An 18,872-nucleotide genomic window follows, 5' to 3' on the forward strand; every position below is an offset into this window, starting at 1 on the left:
GCTGTTTGAAGATGAGAAGGACTTACCAGAGTTTGTCGCCTTCCAAGATGGTTGGCCTATTGAGGACGTTGATTCAGATTTGTTGGGAAATGAGGGTGAAGTTCAGCAAGAGATACCTGTTGATAGAAAGAGGTCAGTGGATGCAAGCGATGTGTGAAGATGAGCAGGAGTACTTGCTGGAGTTTGTCGGCTTCCAAGATAAATGGACAAGTGTAAATTGTCTCCCTCATTCAAAGATATGAAGCCAGGTGACAAAATAGTGTTGGATTTCCAGCTGTACACCAAACTCAAAAAGGCTTATCATTATAAAAATGTATTATGTAGGCATACTTACTATGTGTTAACTAGAATCCGGTGTGAAAAAGGGAGTCAGAGAGCATGGTGTCCAAGACCTTGAATTTCACAGTTTTATTTGTCTGATTCATAAGATCAATAAATGATTCAATTAATATTTACATGACTATTAGCAGAGCTCTAGCCTATAAGTCTGACCTGTCACCAATGGCAACAAATGAAGGCCTTGCCTTTGCCTATAATCTCTTTTGTAGGTTATGATGACCAGATACATTCAGAGCCCAGTAATTTGCATAGTCTTTATTTACTCTATTGGATCTTATCTCTCTGTTGTAGTGCTTTGATTCGTCTCCCCTGTGACTCCCAAGGACCAGACGCATTGACCTTGTGGCGTTATCATTGCCCATGCTCATGCAGGATTATTTTTTACAGTGCACAGAATGCCCTGTTTCATGAAAATATTTTTGATAACTTTTGGCTAGCTTCTTCAAATTCAGTGAAATTGTTATGGTTAATAAAACATGTCAAAACATGCAATTATTACTTTTTGTTAAACATTAAATTAATTCCAATGCTTATTTGTGACTGATATCTTCAATAGATGATGTCTGATGAGGGGCATGGCATGCTACCCGAGCTTGGTGTTGCGGACCTTATTTTCATTTTTCATGTTTCAATAAACTACAGATGACTGAAGTGTTAGTACACACTCAAACACACACACACACACACACACACACACACACACACACACACACACACACACACACACACACACACACACACACACACACACACACACACACTCTCTCTCTCTCTCTCTCTCTCTCTCTCTCTCTCTCTCTCTCTCTCTCTCTCTCTCTCTCTCTCTCTCTCTCTCTCTCTCTCTCTCTCTCTCTCTCTCTCTCTCTCATGGATAAGCAGATTCTTAATAAATGTTCCAATAAAAGTCAAAGGCCTAAGCTATCTTCTTTTATTATTGTATCTTATATCTCTACCTGCTAGGCCTACAGAAACTGAGAAATGAAGGTTTAAGTAAGTGTTCACGAAGGCTGAACAAATCAAACAGATCATCAGAAAGAACTGGGGTATCATTGAGAGTGATGAAATCTCAGTCAGGTCTTTCCTGATTCACCTCTGGTCAGGTTTAAAAGGTGTCCTACTTTGCAGGACAATAGCTACCAGACACCCAACAAAACTGGTTGACCAAAAGGCCCATTGGCTGTTTTAAATGCCACTACTGCAATCATTGTGCATATGTCCTACAAAAACTCTCCAAGACAACTTGTTATTAATCATTTCATGAACTGTAAAACCACCTTTGTGATCTATAGGTTGGAGTGTCCCCGATGTAAAGAGTTCTACATAGTGTTAGCTCCACGTAACAATACGAAGACCAAAACGGTGCTTACAAGACAGACTAGCGGAACACAAGTGTGCAATCCGCACAGGCAATGCGAACTATCCATGGCAAGACACTGGGACACCATAACAGTGATCCATCTACTTTGAAGGCCTGTGGTATTGATCACATCCCACTGTCTTTAAGGAAAGGGGATAGACATAGACAGCTGAACCAGAGGGAGAGATATTGGATTTATAAATTACAGGCCACAAAATACCCAGGGCTGATTGAGGACCTTGATTTCAGTGTGATTTTATCTTGGTGTGGCTGCCCTTCTCTCCCGTTTTCTTTTATACTCATTGTCTTTCTGTCTTTGTTTTTTCTTGTTTGGTGTTTTTGTTTTTTCCATTTTCTCTTTTTTTCCACACAATGTGTATCAACTTCAATATGGGGTACTCTGAATTAGCCTGTGTGATCTTATTTCCCATTCGCATTAGTAAGGATGACACCTGTTACCGGAGCAGCACACCTTACTTGCAACATGGAGGTTTCTGAATGGTTAACTTACTTAAAAAAAAAAACCTCTTCCTTCTGTTTTTGTTCTTTTTTTTCCTGAAAATCAATACCCAGGTTTTAGGATCCTGTATACAGAATGTCACATAGGCAAACACTGGCCTTTTGGCAGTCACCTTCCGGTCCGAATGGGTTAAGATCTATAAGGAAGCAACAATGACACATCCTTTTTTGCAACTGAACAAAATGTACTAAATTGCTCAAAACATAAGCCAGTATCTACTCACCAAAGTCAGCTCAGATGCAGCAGGACATCAGAAGAAGCAGGAGAGGTAGCCCTGTTCATCTCTTTGGAAGGACAAAAAGAAGTGGCGTACTCCTCTTCTTTCCCACGTGGGTCTGTGGGTCCCCCCTCCTGGTGTTTTGCTGGAAAACTCACCCACCTCCTCCTTCCCGTGCACCCCAAAAAACAGCCCCCAACTTGCAAGCACTCATGAGTCGGGACGGTAACCAGGGTAACTCACCCATCCCGCGAAGAACAGATGAACAAAGCAAGCAGTCTTCTGAGCCAACTTTTGTACAACACAACTCATTAGCACACTTCAGAAGGACAGGAGCACAGCGGAGAGAGAGAGAGGGAGAGAGAGAGAGAGTGTGTGTGTGGGTATATGCATGCATGCGTGTCACTGATTCTTGAGAAAGTGGCTAAAACATGTCTCAGCAATAAACTGCCAATTCTGTTGAAAATAAACTACATTTTCATGAACCAAATGAATCCAGGTAATGACCCAGGGGTCTGTTACACAAATGTAAAGTCGTTTGAAATATTTACGTGTAATTTTATTACTTTTCATGGCTATAAACCTGCCCACACCCTGTAAAAACAGCTGTCCCAAGGACAGACATCATCATTTCAATTGACTTAAAATGTAAAAATCACTGATATTATTGAATAATATCACCATGATGTGAAAGTCCATATTGAAGTGGTTCTGCAGATATGCACATAGTGTGTGTTAAGCAATATTTACTACTATTTTCTGATTGCTCAAAGTGTGTCCAGCATATTAGTCACCACCGTCAGATTTTTTTAAAAAGACAATAAAATCAGGTATGCACAAGGTCATTGTCATTACTTAGGACCCCTTTTCAAACCTTTAGCTCTACTGAATACTTCACCATCACCGAAGCTCCTGTAAGTTTACTATTTTCTCCTCAATTTGTTAATTTGTTTGGACACTGGTACTGTCCCAACCATAAACTGTCAACACCGTCGGGGGTTTTAATAGTATTATGTTACATTAATGTTAATTATATATTTTTTTTCAGAAGCGGCATCAAGCCCCTAAGAAACAGAGCGAAAACGAAGTGGCTAATGTCAGCAAAGAATGCATAATATGTAAAAGAGTGTTTTTTTTGTCTCACACCGTCAGATGTCACCACCGTCAGATTTTACAAACATAGCACAAACACAAGCACAAACATACTGTGCACACACAAAAATAAAGTGTTTATGCTAGATGTCATTGACTTGAGAGGGCTATTTATTTTGCTAAATGTAGGTAATAATTAGGTCACTTTCACCACCTTCAGATTACTGTCACCACCGTCAGTTCTTAAGTCACCACCGTAAGGAGTTTTGGACATTTTAAATGAATGTGCTTACAAAATTGTCCTTTGGAGTTGTTGAATTTTCAAAGTAATAGCAAATTTAAGCCTACATGAATATTTGTGAAATTACAAAAAAATGTTTGGTCCATTAAGGCATTAAGTAAGCATTGTCTGACGGCACATATTTTTAAATTAGAACACATGAAACAGTATTAAAATAGAATGAAAGTGAATTTTCAACATTTAAAGGCGTATGTGTGAACCAAAAAACACATATAATCACTTAAAAACTCCAGATACATGCAACCAAATCAATACACTTTTTATTGCTTTTAATTGTGTCTGACGGTGTTGACAAAAAACAAGGTATGATCGGAGAAAAACCTGATTTCTGAAAAAAATTAAAAATGGGGAGATTGGCCTTGTGCATTTTTGAAAAGCCAAGACCTTTGTGTACGAGGATATACCATATTATTTTGTAATTCTCTTCTTTTTTTTCTTTCAAGATTACAACCTGTTTCTCAAGAATCAGTGACGTGTGTGTCTGTGTTTGAGAGAGAGAGAGAGAGAGAGAGAGAGAGTGTGTGTGAGTGTGAATGTGTTTGAAGTGTATGTGTGCATGTGTAAGTAGTTGGGTCTGTGCACTTGCACGTGCAGGTGTGTGTGTGTGTGTGTGTGTGTGTGTGTGTGTGTGTGTGTGTGTGTGTGTGTGTGTGTGTGTGTGAGAGAGAGAGAGAGTGTGTGAGTGTGCGTGCATACATGTGTGTGTGCGTGCGTGCGTTGTGTGTGTGTGTATGTGTGCATGCTGACTTGGGGGTCGTGTGCGGTGGGGGTTACACATGTCTAGTATCTTTGTAGAAACAGCTGCAGACATGACTGGAAGGGTCATCAGGATATGAGCTTCAAGTCCTCAACAAAAACAAACACCCTCTCAACAACAACAACAACAAAGCACACACATGACAACAGCAATTACAAGTTGCTTCATTCAACACTGACTATAGGAAATACATAACATATTTACGAGATTTCTCAACAATACATTTACCCCATTGCAAATAGTAGCAGCGCTCAAAGCTTCAGCCAGCTCCAGACTGTAGTCAAACAGCAGGGGCCTAACGACAAACTGCCACACGGCTCCGAGTTCAGCCTCTCACCTCTTCTTCGGGGGTCATAACCTGTCTGACTGCATCTCAGATGTTCGGATGACGGAGGCCCTTGTTAACATTCCACGGCCAATGGGAAACGGGCGAGTCACTCTCACTCTGGGGGTCAAATGCTCCCACAGATGTGTTGACTGTAAACCAAGAGAATTACTAATGAAATTGTGTGTGTGTGCGTGCGTGCGTGCGTGCGTGCGTGCGTGCGTGCGTGCGTGCGTGCGTGCGTGCGTGCGTGCGTGTCAAATGAGGTGATTTTGTATTTAATCTGTGAAGTTGTTCTGTTTGTGCATTCCATTTATGGACAAACATCTTTGCAATTATTGTGAAACACCAATATATTAAATTGAACGAGACTGCTTGTTTGATACCACTACCTGGAAAAAGTATAGGTCTACTGAAGATATAGAGCAGTGGTTCTTAACCTTTTTCTCTTGTAGCACCCCCTTACCTCTGCCCAAGACAAGCTGCGCACCCCCGAACCGAACTTCTACACAGTAAACATGTAAAAAAATATGTAAAAGGGAAGTCAATTGCGCTCTAACCTTCTTGGTGCGTCCAGTCCAGGACGGTATACAATAATGTAGAGTAAACTGGTCCATGTAAAAAAATATATTTAATTGATTAATTGCAATGAATCCATCAATACCTTAACGACTGTAAATGGGGATCAAAACATTGATTACATTTGGTTTTGTTTTGGTCTAATTATAATGTTCCCATGCAGAATTTTGGTCACAACCTCAGCACAAACAAAATTCCACGCACCCCCTGGAGTCTCTGGTGCACCCCAGGGGGTGCCCGCACCCCAGGTTAAGAACCACTGAATAGAGAACGGGCGACGTTTGGTCCAGTGATGCATGACTGAAATAGCCTATTCTACTACTTCTTGAGGAGAAAAAAGTGTGCTCTGCTCTTGACATGTTGCGTGCTGGCAGGTACTCCCATTAAATATCTTCCCCAATAAGAAAGATGTGCACATATGAGGGGGAAAATGAGAGAGTAAATCAATTAAATTGCGAGGAAATGTAGTAAACGATCACACTTCTACACAGAAGAGGCCTTCAATGCCATCCAATCAAATGCAATATTGTCACTCCACACCACAAGATGGCAGTCTTGCACTCAGGGGCTGCAGTCTGACACTTGTTTTTGCCATAAACTTGAAGGAAGAATATTGCTAAATGTTTACTAGTAGCAGTAGCTAGCTAGTCCAGTCAGTGGAGTTGTGTATCTATACACATGTGGCATTTTAAGTAACCCTTTAAGGACCTGTATTTATGTAAGGATACATCAATGAGGCATGACGCGACTGTTTATCTTTGCGCAGAGGATTTGTTTGACCTGGGGATAGCCATTCGTTGACTTCGGTCGTTTCCTCTCACAGCCCAACTATGAGCACGCTTCAAATCACCAGCAGTCCATTGCCAGCAATCAGCTCGGGACTGGCTAAAATCTTTGGATTGCTGGACACCGCAGTTGAATACCTGATGGTGCAAAAAGATTTCCAGAACGCCTTTGAAACATGCGAGAGAGGGTTGGAACACCTGGACAGAGTGCTAGAAGTGGAGGACAGCAGGTAGGTGAAGGCAAGGAAGGTGCGCACAATCTGGAAGCAGCACACAGACGTGGCAACTTGTGAAGTATTTATGGAAAGGAATATGGCATAGAGTATAGTGTTGATTGATTTATTGTTATGCAAAACTGATAAGTACCTTCATTTGGTAGGTACGGGGAGCTGAAGGCGTCCCTGTGTATAGTTGGGATTCAGGCGCTGGCAGAACTGAACCAATGGCGTGGAGTTCTTGGCTGGGTCCTGCAACATTATGACTGCGCTGATAAAATGCCAGCTAAAATCATGCAAATGTGGTAATTTACTGTCTTCAGAATGAATACTAGTATAATTGCATATTAAAAATGTTGATGGTAACTTACGACGCTTTCATTAAAGGGGTATGCCACTATTTTGGGGATTAATACAGTTAAAATCGTTGGCTTATAGTTTATAAAGGTGGTAAAGTGTCTTATTTTTCATGTTAAGCGATGTCTTGCTTTAAGACAAGTTAAAAGAGGGAGTATGTCGCTAAGCTAGTGAAAGTCAATGGATCCGTGTAGCATTAATAGTGGCATACCCCTTTAACACTTGCACCTGTTGCCTTTAAACCAAGTTATCCGTCTCGTGTTACAGCATCCTTCTCTACTCTAAAGTGGGCGAACACACCACAATGCAGGATGCAGGCCACATGTGGCTCCACTGTCCTGAGAACAGCAGCATATCTGGCTATGCCACCGTTGCAGAGCTGTACCTTCTGCATGTGCTCATCCCCCTGGGCCTGGCAGAGGAAGCCCAGCGGCTGGTGTCGGAGGAAGTGGGCAATGTCGCGTTTACGACAGAGCAACGGCAGGTGGCGCTCGACTTATTAGAGAGACAGAAACAGACTGAGGGGAGAACGCCCTCTTCCAATCCAGGCCCTGAGGAAGGTTCACAGATGACCACAAAGCCTACTCCAGGTGTGTGTGTGTGTGTGTCTGTGTCTGTGTCTGTGTATTAAGGTCCCATTACAGTCAAGTATTACACTTTTCTAATATGTGTAAATTTGATTTGTGCTGCAATTCCCAGGATGTTTGCACAATTTGTCCATTTTGACCATTTTTTACACAATAGACATGCACAATTAAGGAATTACCGGTAAGTTGGGCTGTCATGTAATATATCTCTTATAACTGTGACACAAGGTCAAGCAAGAAGTGTGTGTGTGTGTGTGTGTGTGTGTGTGTGTGTGTGTGTGTGTGTGTGTGTGTGTGTGTGTGTGTGTGTGTGTGTGTGTGTGTGTGTGTGTCAGGTCCTGTGGTCCGGAAGCTGCTGACGATGTTGAGACTGTTACAAAGTGGGATCTCTTCAGTCATGACCAGATGGAGGTTCATCCCTGCCCGACGTCTTCTGTTGGCCGTGCTGCTGCTTTATCTGCTGCTGGTCAGAATGGACCCTGGTGAGCAGGTCTTGCTGCCTTGTGTGTGTGTGTTTGGTACGATTGTGACATTTGTCTTGTTTTAGTTGTCTTCCTTTGACGTTGGTGTATAGTGTATGTCGCATGTTTAGTAGTTACATTACATATTTCCCCATTTGGATATCAGTGACAAGATTTTAGACCTGAACAAGGCTGAAAGCAAACTGTAGGTTTATTCCAAAATTGAATACAAAATGATAACTATCAATCAGGGTTCCATACAAGATTCAATAATCATGCCAACAGAGAGAAAGCACCCTAGAACTGTACAGGAGGAGCTAGGCAATGATCTCAAGGCAGCTGGAACCTCAACCACTAATGCCTCTTTTCCACTGCCGATTTTCTGGTAGGCGTACTGCTTGACACAGCACGGCTCGGCCGCCACTTTTTGCCCTTCGATTGAGCTGTGTCATGCCCAGTCGAAAAGCAAATAGTGGCGGCCGAGTCGCGCTGTGTCGAGCTGTAGGCCTACCAGAAAACCGCCAGTCGAAAAGAGGCATACCTTTGATAAGATAACGTTTAATGGCACAGAGGATTAAAATCCTGCAGTGCACGTATGGTACCCCTGCTTCAGAAGGATTTTAATCCTCTGTGACCAGTACAAGCACCCTTGCTTGTACTGGTCCACCTGAGGTTTGCCAATGAACATCAGACTGGTTTAGGAAATTATTGGGAGGTGCTGTATTCAGATGACGCCAAAATCAATCGGCTTGGCATCAATTCCCTTCAAGGAAAAAATGCTGCCTATGATCCCAAGAACACCCACCTCCCCATCATGCATGAAACTCCCATTTGCCAAGCTACAGCCACACAATTTTAATGCTTTAGGGACGATCTGCAAAGAAAATACACAAACATTGTGATCAACTAAAAGAGATGTCTGACATCTGTGCAAGAAAACAAGGGCTTCGCTACCAAGTACTTTGTCTATGGCTAGAGGGGTGAAATACTAATTTCCTTCAATGAGATACAAATCAATTCAAATTTATTCTTTAAAGCTTGATTTGTTTTTTCTTAATCTGTAGAATATACCTACCATTGAAATTATAAACTGATCATGTCTTTATTACAACAAAATCAGCACTCTCATTGTGTGTGCTCATTTAAAAATTGGCCCATGGAAGAAAAGAAAAAAGTTAAGACGGAGCCAAAGCATGTTCTAATGGATAATTCTAAAATTACACAAGGAAGACCATTTTTAAAACGAAGCATATTGAATGCCCACATGAATGCACAAAAAAAGACCATCACAGAGGGACTGTGACACTCAGAAGCAAGGACGTTGAGAGACAAATTGCTAATTTACATAAGTATTACAAAATTACAATCATATGGATTTGAGATCATGAAATGTCCATTCTCAGTAAGCACACTAAATTGAACATACACACAATATTTCATAAACGCATGGTGATGCGAATGTTTAACAGTCTTGTATGTGGCAAAGCTTAGCTTCTAGTTGGACCCAGAAGACGTGTGAAACTGTCCTCTGATTAAAGAATGGACTTCTTTTCATCCTTTTTGTAAAGTCGTGGAGTCTTGCACCCTTAGTGTGGCTGCATCATTAGTGAACAGCTGATAAAATGACCTTGTATGCAACAACTTATGACAGTACTTCACAAAGGCTTTCAAAATGAGTAACAAAAGAGTTTTGCATTGTTATGTAATGAGTTGTTGTCAAGTACCATCCACACAGGTGTGTGCTGTATGTGTGTGTATTGTAACCATCTGCGTTGTGTTTTTGTGTTTTTCCTCTTGTCTGTCTCCTCAGCTCTTCCGTCCTCGTTCCCCTGGGTCTTCAAACTGCTGGGGCTCCTCAGGCAGATGTGGCACGCCATGTTTGGGCCATACTACAGAGCCAATGCAACCGCCTGAACTTGAAGCCAGTTGGTTTTTGTTGTTATATGACCCAAAGCTGATGCACTTGAGAGACTCTGTGAAAAACAAGTATTCTGTGTGTACATGTGCGTTGCAATGGGTTGTGATGGATGGATGACGGTGTTTTGCATAACTGAACGCCACCTGATGAAACTGTTGTTTTTGGTGAAATAACTAGAACTGGAATGGAGCTGATGGGTCTTCTAGAAAGCAGATTTAGTCTCTTTTCTGGTTACCGTATGTCCACTCTGAGCAAGAGGTAAATTTAATAATATAAGTGACCTGTGTGGCTCTGTTTTGATAGAAGGATGAAATCCCAGTCTCTTTTATTTGATGATTTATGATTCACTCTGGGTTAAACTGGCTGGGTTAGTCGCTAAGCCATGTTTTTGGAATATGGCCCTGAGGCATATACTGCAAAGCTGGTTCAGGATAAGTTAAGGTTAAGAGGTAAATAACCTAATAGAAAATCCTGGAGTCCTCATTATCTTAAGAAAAGCTCTTGTATTAGATGATTTACCTCTTAACCTTAACTTATCCTGAACCAGCTTTGCAGTATAAGTCCATGGTCTGCGGAGGTTTAATTGCCTTTTAGTTCGGGAAAGATATGGATTTTTATTTATTTTTCATTAAATCTGTGAACAATTGCTTCCAATAGTTTTTTTTACCATGAATTTTTACAAGTCTTAAAACACGTCTCAATTTTTCCACGACCAAAGTCACAGGCAATTGCCTGTAGAGCCAAAGTTGGGATGCCTATGGATCTTGTTGTAAAGTCCACAGTAAACCCAGAAATGTTGAATACAGTTTTATTGCAGAAATGTCATATATACCTAGGTCTCATGAATAGAATAGAACTTTGGGTAACACTTTATTTTAGGGACACATCTATTAGCACAAATACATACAATATTAATGCCTGTGTAAGTAACTTGTAAGGCATGTACTAAGCAAAATAAGACAGTTGTTAAGCATGTATTCACAAATGTCTTGTTCATGCCCAATTAGGGATTTATTACTAATATAACCTTAGTAAGGACCAGTAAGCCTATATTTCTATTTATTAGTAAGTAGTAAGTGGCAGAATACAATGTGTATAAGCTCCCGACACACTGTGTGAACAAACCCTGAACAGTGTGAAAACAGATGCGGAATAAGGGTCCCTATTCTAAAGTGATGCATTGGTCATCCCAGATGGCTCAGGGCCTCCGCACTACCAAAGTCCCCCTCGTTATCTAGGGCCCCCACACCACCCAGGCCTGCACTACCTAGCCACCCCGAACTACAAATTGTAAGGGCATATCAAATAATTAATATCTACCCAGCTGAATCATTCAGTTTTCTCCTGTTCGTATCAATGTGTGAATGGTAACAGGAGCCTTTATATAGCAAGGATTGAACGTACACTTGTCAATGGCGGTGGGTTGGTGAGATGTAATTTTTTTTTAATTTTTTTTAATTGTAACCCCCCCCACACATAAATGCAGAACATTAGAATAATAGTTTTGAAGCAAAACTAAATTATTCTTTTGTGATAATTAAGTTAATGTTTGAGAAGAAGTGCAGTGCATGATGGGTACGCAATCTAGGCCAACAGACAACATACCCAGCTCTGAGCCTATGTCCTTAGCTCCTTCCCTCACTCGTGAAACAATTGCCATGTACGTAACAACAGAAATATTATCTTTGCTGCATTGGCCATGCATTGCATTTCTGACTAAGGGCGTACCCATAATGCACTGCACTTCTTGGAGCTAAGTTTCTCAAACATTAACTTATTTATCACAAAGGAATAGCTTAGTTTCGCTTCCAAACTTATTACTCATCGTTATATTCTGCATTTATTGTAGGGTTTTTACAATTAAAACTAATTGGTGTATGAAAAACTGACATCTCACCACCCACCGTAATTGAGAAGTTTACGTCCAATCCTTGCTATATAATGCTTCCAATTACATTGTTATTATTGAATAGGATTAGTGAGATGTACGTATCTAGTGAAACTAATGCAGAGTCAGAAATGTTCTTACACTTTGCTTCCTGGGGGGTGGGGTGTTAGAGTCAGGGCCCTAGGTAATGTGGGGGCCCTAGGTCGTGCGGGGGCCCTAAGCCATCTGGGCTGAGCAATGCATAACTTTAGAATAGGGACCCTTATTCCACATCTGTTTTCACACTGTTCAGGGTTTGTTCACACAGTGTACCAGGAGCTTATACACATTGTATTCTGGTCCTTACTGCTTACTCATAAATAGAAATCTAGGTCTACTAGGTACTTACTAAGGTTATATTGGTAATAAATCCCTTATTGTGCATGAACAAGACATTTGCGAATAAATGTCTAACAACTGTCTGATTTTGCTTAGTACATGCCTTACAAGTTACTTACTAAGGCATTAATATTGTATGTATTAGTGCTAATAGATGTATCCCTAAAATAAAGTGTTACTGAACTTTGTTGCTGAAAGTTGCACTTTGGGATGTTTCCACAATTGGCTTTTTTTTTTTTTTTTTTTTTAATGAGATTTATGTACTAGACCTACAGGTGAATAATACACTTAAAAATGAGCAGATATTACAATGAAACTTTATCAGTTGAGTACTTGTGTTAACATGCATGTTTTTGACATGTGTAATGGATGCCAACTAGCAGAGTTCAGCTGTAGAACATTAGTAAACCTCCCTCCTGAAGCAGTCATATAGATGCGGTAGCGCTGAGCTCTCGGCCCAGACCAGGGGTGGGGAACCTATGTCTAGAGTGCCGTTTATGGCTCTTGAGGCCGTTTTATCCGGCCCCCGATATAATCTTAATTATATGCATCTTTACATGAAATATGACATGTTTAGTGAAGCAATCTTAAAAATGTACAATACAATCAAGTTATATTTCAGGGGACCTAGAGAAGATGAGGTCCGTTTTGAAGGTGACTGCCTTCAATATAGGTCTAAAGTGCAGGGGGAAATCCTGGGTTGTGCTCATAGTACGGCCCTTGGAGGAATTTGAAGTGGCCCCTCGAATGAAAAAGGTTCCCCATCCCTGGTCTAGACCTTTAGCTCAGTGGTGTTATACTTGTGCCTTCCGTGCCAAACTGGAGTGTGAACAGGAAGGTCACAAGTTCGAGCCCCAAGTGGCGCAATGTAGTGACCTTGGTTACATAATGCAAATGGGGGAAAAATGTATGTGCCCTTTATACTAATACAAAACAAATGCAAATCAGATTAATTTGATAGCCCTCCTCATCTCTTCCCCTGGAGTAAAAAAGTTTACTCTTAGACCTTAAAGAACATGTAAATGCACCAGAATTAGTTACTGTGACTTTGGCCGTGGATAAATTGAGAGGTGTTTCAAGACACTTGTAGTAGTTTAAAAGTCAGTTGATAGATTTTTTTTAAATCCATATCTTTCCCTAACTATTGTTGCGTTTGACCAAAAGATGAATGTCAGAGTTGTACAATATGTTGAATTTCTTTCTGTAAATAATAATTTGTAAATAATTAGGAGAGAAACTATGTAACATGGCAGAACAGCCATGGCCTAATTTAAACAAATAAATACGTTTTTATGGCATTAATGAAATATTGTGTGTGATGTTCTCATGGAAAGATATTTCATATCATATTTTTTAGTCCAGTCGTGATCCCCATAGGCCCCTATACTGAACCCAGAAATGTTGAGTACCCTAAAGTTTTATTGCAGAAATGTCATCTATAGGTCAAATGAAAGGGATTTAGCTTGGTTGCCCGAAGTTGCACTTTGGGCAATTTGCATAATTAGCATAAATATATTGTTAAGGTAAGACTATATAGGTGAATAGGCAAAAAAACTTAAATCATAGATATCACCTTGAAACTTTCTCAGTTGATTACTGATGATAAGAGAAGAAAAAAATGTATTGGATGTTTTTTGTATTTTGATGTTAAGATATGCAAATGAGGGCATGAATCATCAATTATGCACTAATTTGCATACACATGAAATCAGCTTTGCATGGTAAAACCAGACTCAAAATTATTTTTCTGTGGATAAAATATGTATATTTCAGGGTTGAGTTAGTGAAAACCTTTTCAAGACCCTGGTCAAGAGACAGTTTTGACATGTACCGTAGATGGATGAATTAGGTGTTTCATGCTAAACAGCTGTAGCCTACATGTAGGCCTACATACAGTGAACAAATTCAAAAGAGCTACGTATACAAACATCATACAATAGTATCAATTAATCGTTTATCAATTAATTGTGATGACACAAATCAATAATTTGCATCCCTCACCACACCATTTAAAAAATGTTGGGGGGATCTTATCTTACTACACAACAAAAATAAACCATTCATAGTTCATAAGGATGAATACCAAGAAGATAATGAGGGTGTCAAAACAGAATATGGAGATGGTGAAGGCTATGTGGTAATCAAGACTATACTATACTGTACTGTATTGTACTGTAGTGTGATGAACTGTAATATACTACTGCAATGTAAGTTACTCTGCTGCACTGTACTGTACTGTACTGTACTGTACTATACTGTACTCTACTGTACTATACTCTACTCTACTGTACTCTACTGTAGTGCACTGTACTGTGCTGTACTCTACTGTACTGTACTGCACTCTACTGCACTGTACTGTACTGTACTGAACTGTACTCTACTGTACTCTACTGTGCTGTACTCTACTCTAACTGCACTGTACTGTATTCTACTGAACTGCACTGTACTATACTGTTCTTTACTATACTGTACTCTATGATCCTGTACTCTACTGTACTGTACTGTACTATACTGAACTGTATTGTACTCTATTGAAACATACTGTACTCTACTGTACTGTGCTACACTGTACTGTATGCTACTGTACTATTGTACAACTACATATGACTGAAACATGTAGCACATTCTGAAGTCAAGTACGATATGATGCAAAAAGGTGTGGTGGGATATTCCATATGAGTATATTCCATATGAGAATTGTTGCTTTATATTGATATTTCTCCTATATGTAAGGTTCATGTTGTCCATGAGCTGTCCGTTTGGAAGTAGCAATTGATTCTCAATGATCACTGAGGTAACGGTAATACAACACAAGTAGGCTACTAGGTGAGGACTTGTTTGCAAATCCTGAAAAAAGAACTCCATTTAGGCCTACCTCTGTTTACTTACTGAACACCAACTTAGAAATAATTTTCAACTGAAAATATACATTTAGTAATTTATAATGCCATTCTTAAAAATGACTGAAATGCACCCACTATATGCGCAACTCTACCTGTGAAGATGTAGAATTTGGTGATGTTATGGGTTATTCACACACATGGAGAGGTCTTGTCCCTTACTCTATCTCGTGCAAATAAAAATATCTATGTTATGGAAATTAGAAGATGGAGAAGCTGCTACCTTGGACACCTTGTTGCACTGACATCTCCCCATTCAGTATGCTGCTGAGTGAGCATTCGCAGCAGTCTATTCTCACTTTAGTTTCAGGGTGGGAAATACTCATTTTAATACAGGCGAAGTATGAATCTTCTCAAATTGTTCACAATGTTGCGGTCAAGCATGTAAGCACAGACTCACTCATATGACATGTTAGAAAGTTTTTTTCAGAGGGCCCCTAGGCTAGAATTACTACACATACCCTAAAGAAACACCGTGCAAAGTCTGGTGCTTTTGTCACTTCCGTAAAGTTAAAACCCCTTAACAGACTCCACGATAATCTATCCATGTCAAAACATCTTCTTGACCAGGTTCCTCAGAGGGTTTTCACCAATTCAACCCCGAAATATACAAATTTTACCCACAGAAAAAATATTTTGAGTCTGGTTTTACCATGCAAAGCTGATTTCGTGTGTATGCAAATTAGTGTATAATTAATGATGCATGCCCTCATTTGCATATCTAAACATCAAAATACAAAAAACATCCAATACATTTTTTTCTTCTCTTATCGTCAGTAATCAACTGAGAAAGTTTCAAGGTGATATCTACAATTTAATTTTTTAAGCCTATTCACTAGTAGTAGTCCTTACCTTAACAATATATTAATGCTAATTATGCAAATTGCCCAAAGTGCAACTTTGGGCAACCAAGCTAAATCCCCTTCATTTGACCTATAGATGGCATTTCTGCAATAAAACTTTAGGGTACTCAACATTTCTGGGTTCATGAAATCACGACTAGACTATTTTAGGGTCTGGCCTAAAGCACATGTTGGAGAAACATAATGGGCAACATAGGCTACCAAAATAGAGTGACAATCACATCAATATGCAGCCCATCAAGTCAGAGATTTAGGAATACAGTCAGGAAGTATTTTTCCAAAACATCAACTACTTCAATGGGAAGTTTTAGGCCATTTATCCAGACACATGACAGACAAAGACAGACATACAGTGCATGGACTGGGATAACTTTTTTTGTTCTTCTACGACTTCATTGATGATAGATAGGACTGTTTGAGAGGTGGACAGGAAGTGAATGGGAAGAGAGACGGGGAGGAGTCGGCAAAGGTCCCAGGCCGGGAATCGAATACGGGTCGGCTGCATTGCAGACGAGTACCCCAATGTTTGGCCACGGCAGGGCCATTTGTGCATGGACTTAAATCTTTTTGTAAGGTAATGCTTTTAAGTGGTGGTAGAGAAGAATATGATACCAGATAAATCGTATACAGCTCTACACATTTGTTCATATGCAGGTTTTACACTCCCTGAAAGTTGAATGTGCAAGACTACAACTTGACCAATTGATTCATATTTCATAATTTGTGTGAGTGTGTGTGTGCGTGCAAGTGTTGATTATATCACAAAATATGGTGAGTTGACGAAGTTTTGACACAACTGCCACCACAGATTTTTTTTTAAATTATTATTTCTCCTTTACATCACATTGAGGCAGTTGAGGCCAGTTTCTGCAATGTGTGACTTAAAATCAGACAATGGAATGAAGACATCTAATGGTAGCACAACAGCCTTTGAACCAAAGCTTCTACGTACTTACTAGCACTTTAATGGGTGTTGTACTCCAAATGGGAAAGATAGTTATTTACTAATCTGAGGTTTGGTAGATATAGGCCTACCTGTCAGCCGGGGAAGACTTTATAGACCTAGTTTTATGTGTGTATTCCATACATAAAAAACACTTCCCTCCTTTCCTTTTCTACATTTCTTCCTCTCCCTCCCCCTTACACATTGCACTGTACGAGCAGGTACCCAGTTTAGCTTCAACATGATCGAAACGCATTGCCTGCTGTGTCAGGTTTAGGCTTCAAATCTTAATAGACAAATAACAACTGTAACCATGTGTGCACAACAGCCTGAGGTCATAGCCTATTACACATTGCACACTTGCAGTGCTTTGATTAGCTTTTTGACTAAGACTGATTGGAATGCACCTAGAAATGTTTTGGTTTGACATTCTTTGCTTGATTAAATACTAGGCTACTTTTCCAAGTGTCTTTCTTGTGAAGCAAAAGTCAAAATATCAGCCTATAATTACACCGAGCTGAAGATTTTAGTTTTCTGGAAAGTGGTTTCACAAACACATTTTTGAAGGGATTTGTGGAATGCGGCATATTTGAAGACATGGCTGTATTTATTTTTAGACAGAACATGACAGCATTACTGATGTTTTCGTAGGGGTGTGTGTTGGAGGTTGTAGCTGTCAGTATCTTCCATCTTAAACGTTTAAATATTTTACCCCTGTTTAATTCTATTTTAACCTGCTAGGCTATGCTTTGTGCTTTTTTTGTTCACTTAATTTTATTTCATTTTACTTTTTGTGAAGCACATTTAACTGCATTTGTGTAAGAAATGCGCTATGCAAATACAATTGCATTGCCTTGCCTTACAGAGCCATTCTGTTACTGAAGTTCTAGCATGTAGGTATGAATGGATGATTACAGTGCACAGCAATAGTGAGTGCACACCTGTCGAAAAGTAACATTTTGAACAATGTTTTCATAAACACACAAGTTATTCCTAAAACGCTCATAGAGTAGGCCCTAAGTATAATTTACTTAAATGACATATTTGTCCATTTTTGTGAAATTATGCCGGTGCAAAAGTGAGTACACCCATAGTGTCTGAGAAGGGGCCGTGTTGGCCCGAAACATCTCAAAATTGAAAGGGATGAAAAGGGAGGTCATCGGTGTGCGTTTCAACCTTGTTTTACATTGAACTTTTACATTTTGAGTCTGCACCTGGCTAAAATCGATGTGTGTGAGATTTGAATGAAATCCTGTAGGGAGTATCATGATCTGCTTCAGTAGTCACAGTACATGATGACAAGCATATTTCTTATGGTGGAATTCAGCTTCCTGCTGTTGTATGGATGGCCTCCAGGATAAGTGACCATGGTTTGAGGGTCCTCAGTGATGGCCAAAGGGAAGGTGATGGGGCACACTGGATGGGAGAAGTAAGGTGGGGATTTGGGACTGGGACACCTTGAATGTGTGAAGCACAAGGCTTCTCCTGAAGGAGAAGGCAGTGTGATGCAGTGATTGTCTCTAGTGAGCTCTGATTCACCACTGAGCCTGATTCTTTGGTGTAGCTTGCCTTTCAGACCCAAAGTTTGGTACGCCAGAAGATTTGGCCCTAAGTCCAAGCGGGGAGCTCTACTCTCCTTTGCTAAAATAATAATAATAATAATAATAATAATAATAAAAATAAAATTTAAAAAACATGTGCGGATATCAAAGTTATAATACAGTATGACACCAATGTAATTTCAAATGCATGAACATGCTCTTAACAGAAAACATGTACCTTGTATAGAGACACTATCAAAGGTTCTTCCAGGACACCATTTAATGGTCTTCCCAAAGATTTAGGTTTGCCTCCGGTCTGACACTCACTTCACCAACAGAACTTTTAACCTCTGCTTATTTTGAAGTTGTGAAGATCCTCGAGGTCAGCAGTTAGGCTATTAAGTCAGCTTATTGTTACAACAGCAACGTTTTAAATGCTTTATAGATATGTAGGTATATGACACTGCACAACGGTAGGCTAGTCACCTGGTTAGGCAGGTAGGCTATCTGCGTGGACCACATAAGTTTCACTTCACCGGTAGAGGATGC

At 40.0% G+C, this 18,872-nt stretch overlaps 1 protein-coding gene across 1 annotated transcript; it reads left to right on the forward strand.

The window, feature by feature from the left end:
- The first annotated feature begins 6,116 nt into the window (after window positions 1-6,116).
- pex26 (peroxisomal biogenesis factor 26) lies at window positions 6,117-10,635 on the forward strand. The gene is made up of 5 exons (XM_063217896.1): window positions 6,117-6,502; window positions 6,652-6,792; window positions 7,112-7,434; window positions 7,767-7,913; window positions 9,703-10,635. Exons 1-5 carry the CDS (start codon window positions 6,318-6,320, stop codon window positions 9,804-9,806), a joined length of 900 nt encoding a protein of 299 aa, XP_063073966.1. The 5' UTR covers window positions 6,117-6,317; the 3' UTR covers window positions 9,807-10,635.
- Window positions 10,636-18,872: the final 8,237 nt, after the last annotated feature.

Source organism: Engraulis encrasicolus, chromosome 15 (genome assembly GCF_034702125.1).
Source record: "Engraulis encrasicolus isolate BLACKSEA-1 chromosome 15, IST_EnEncr_1.0, whole genome shotgun sequence".
Taxonomy (NCBI): domain Eukaryota; kingdom Metazoa; phylum Chordata; class Actinopteri; order Clupeiformes; family Engraulidae; genus Engraulis; species Engraulis encrasicolus.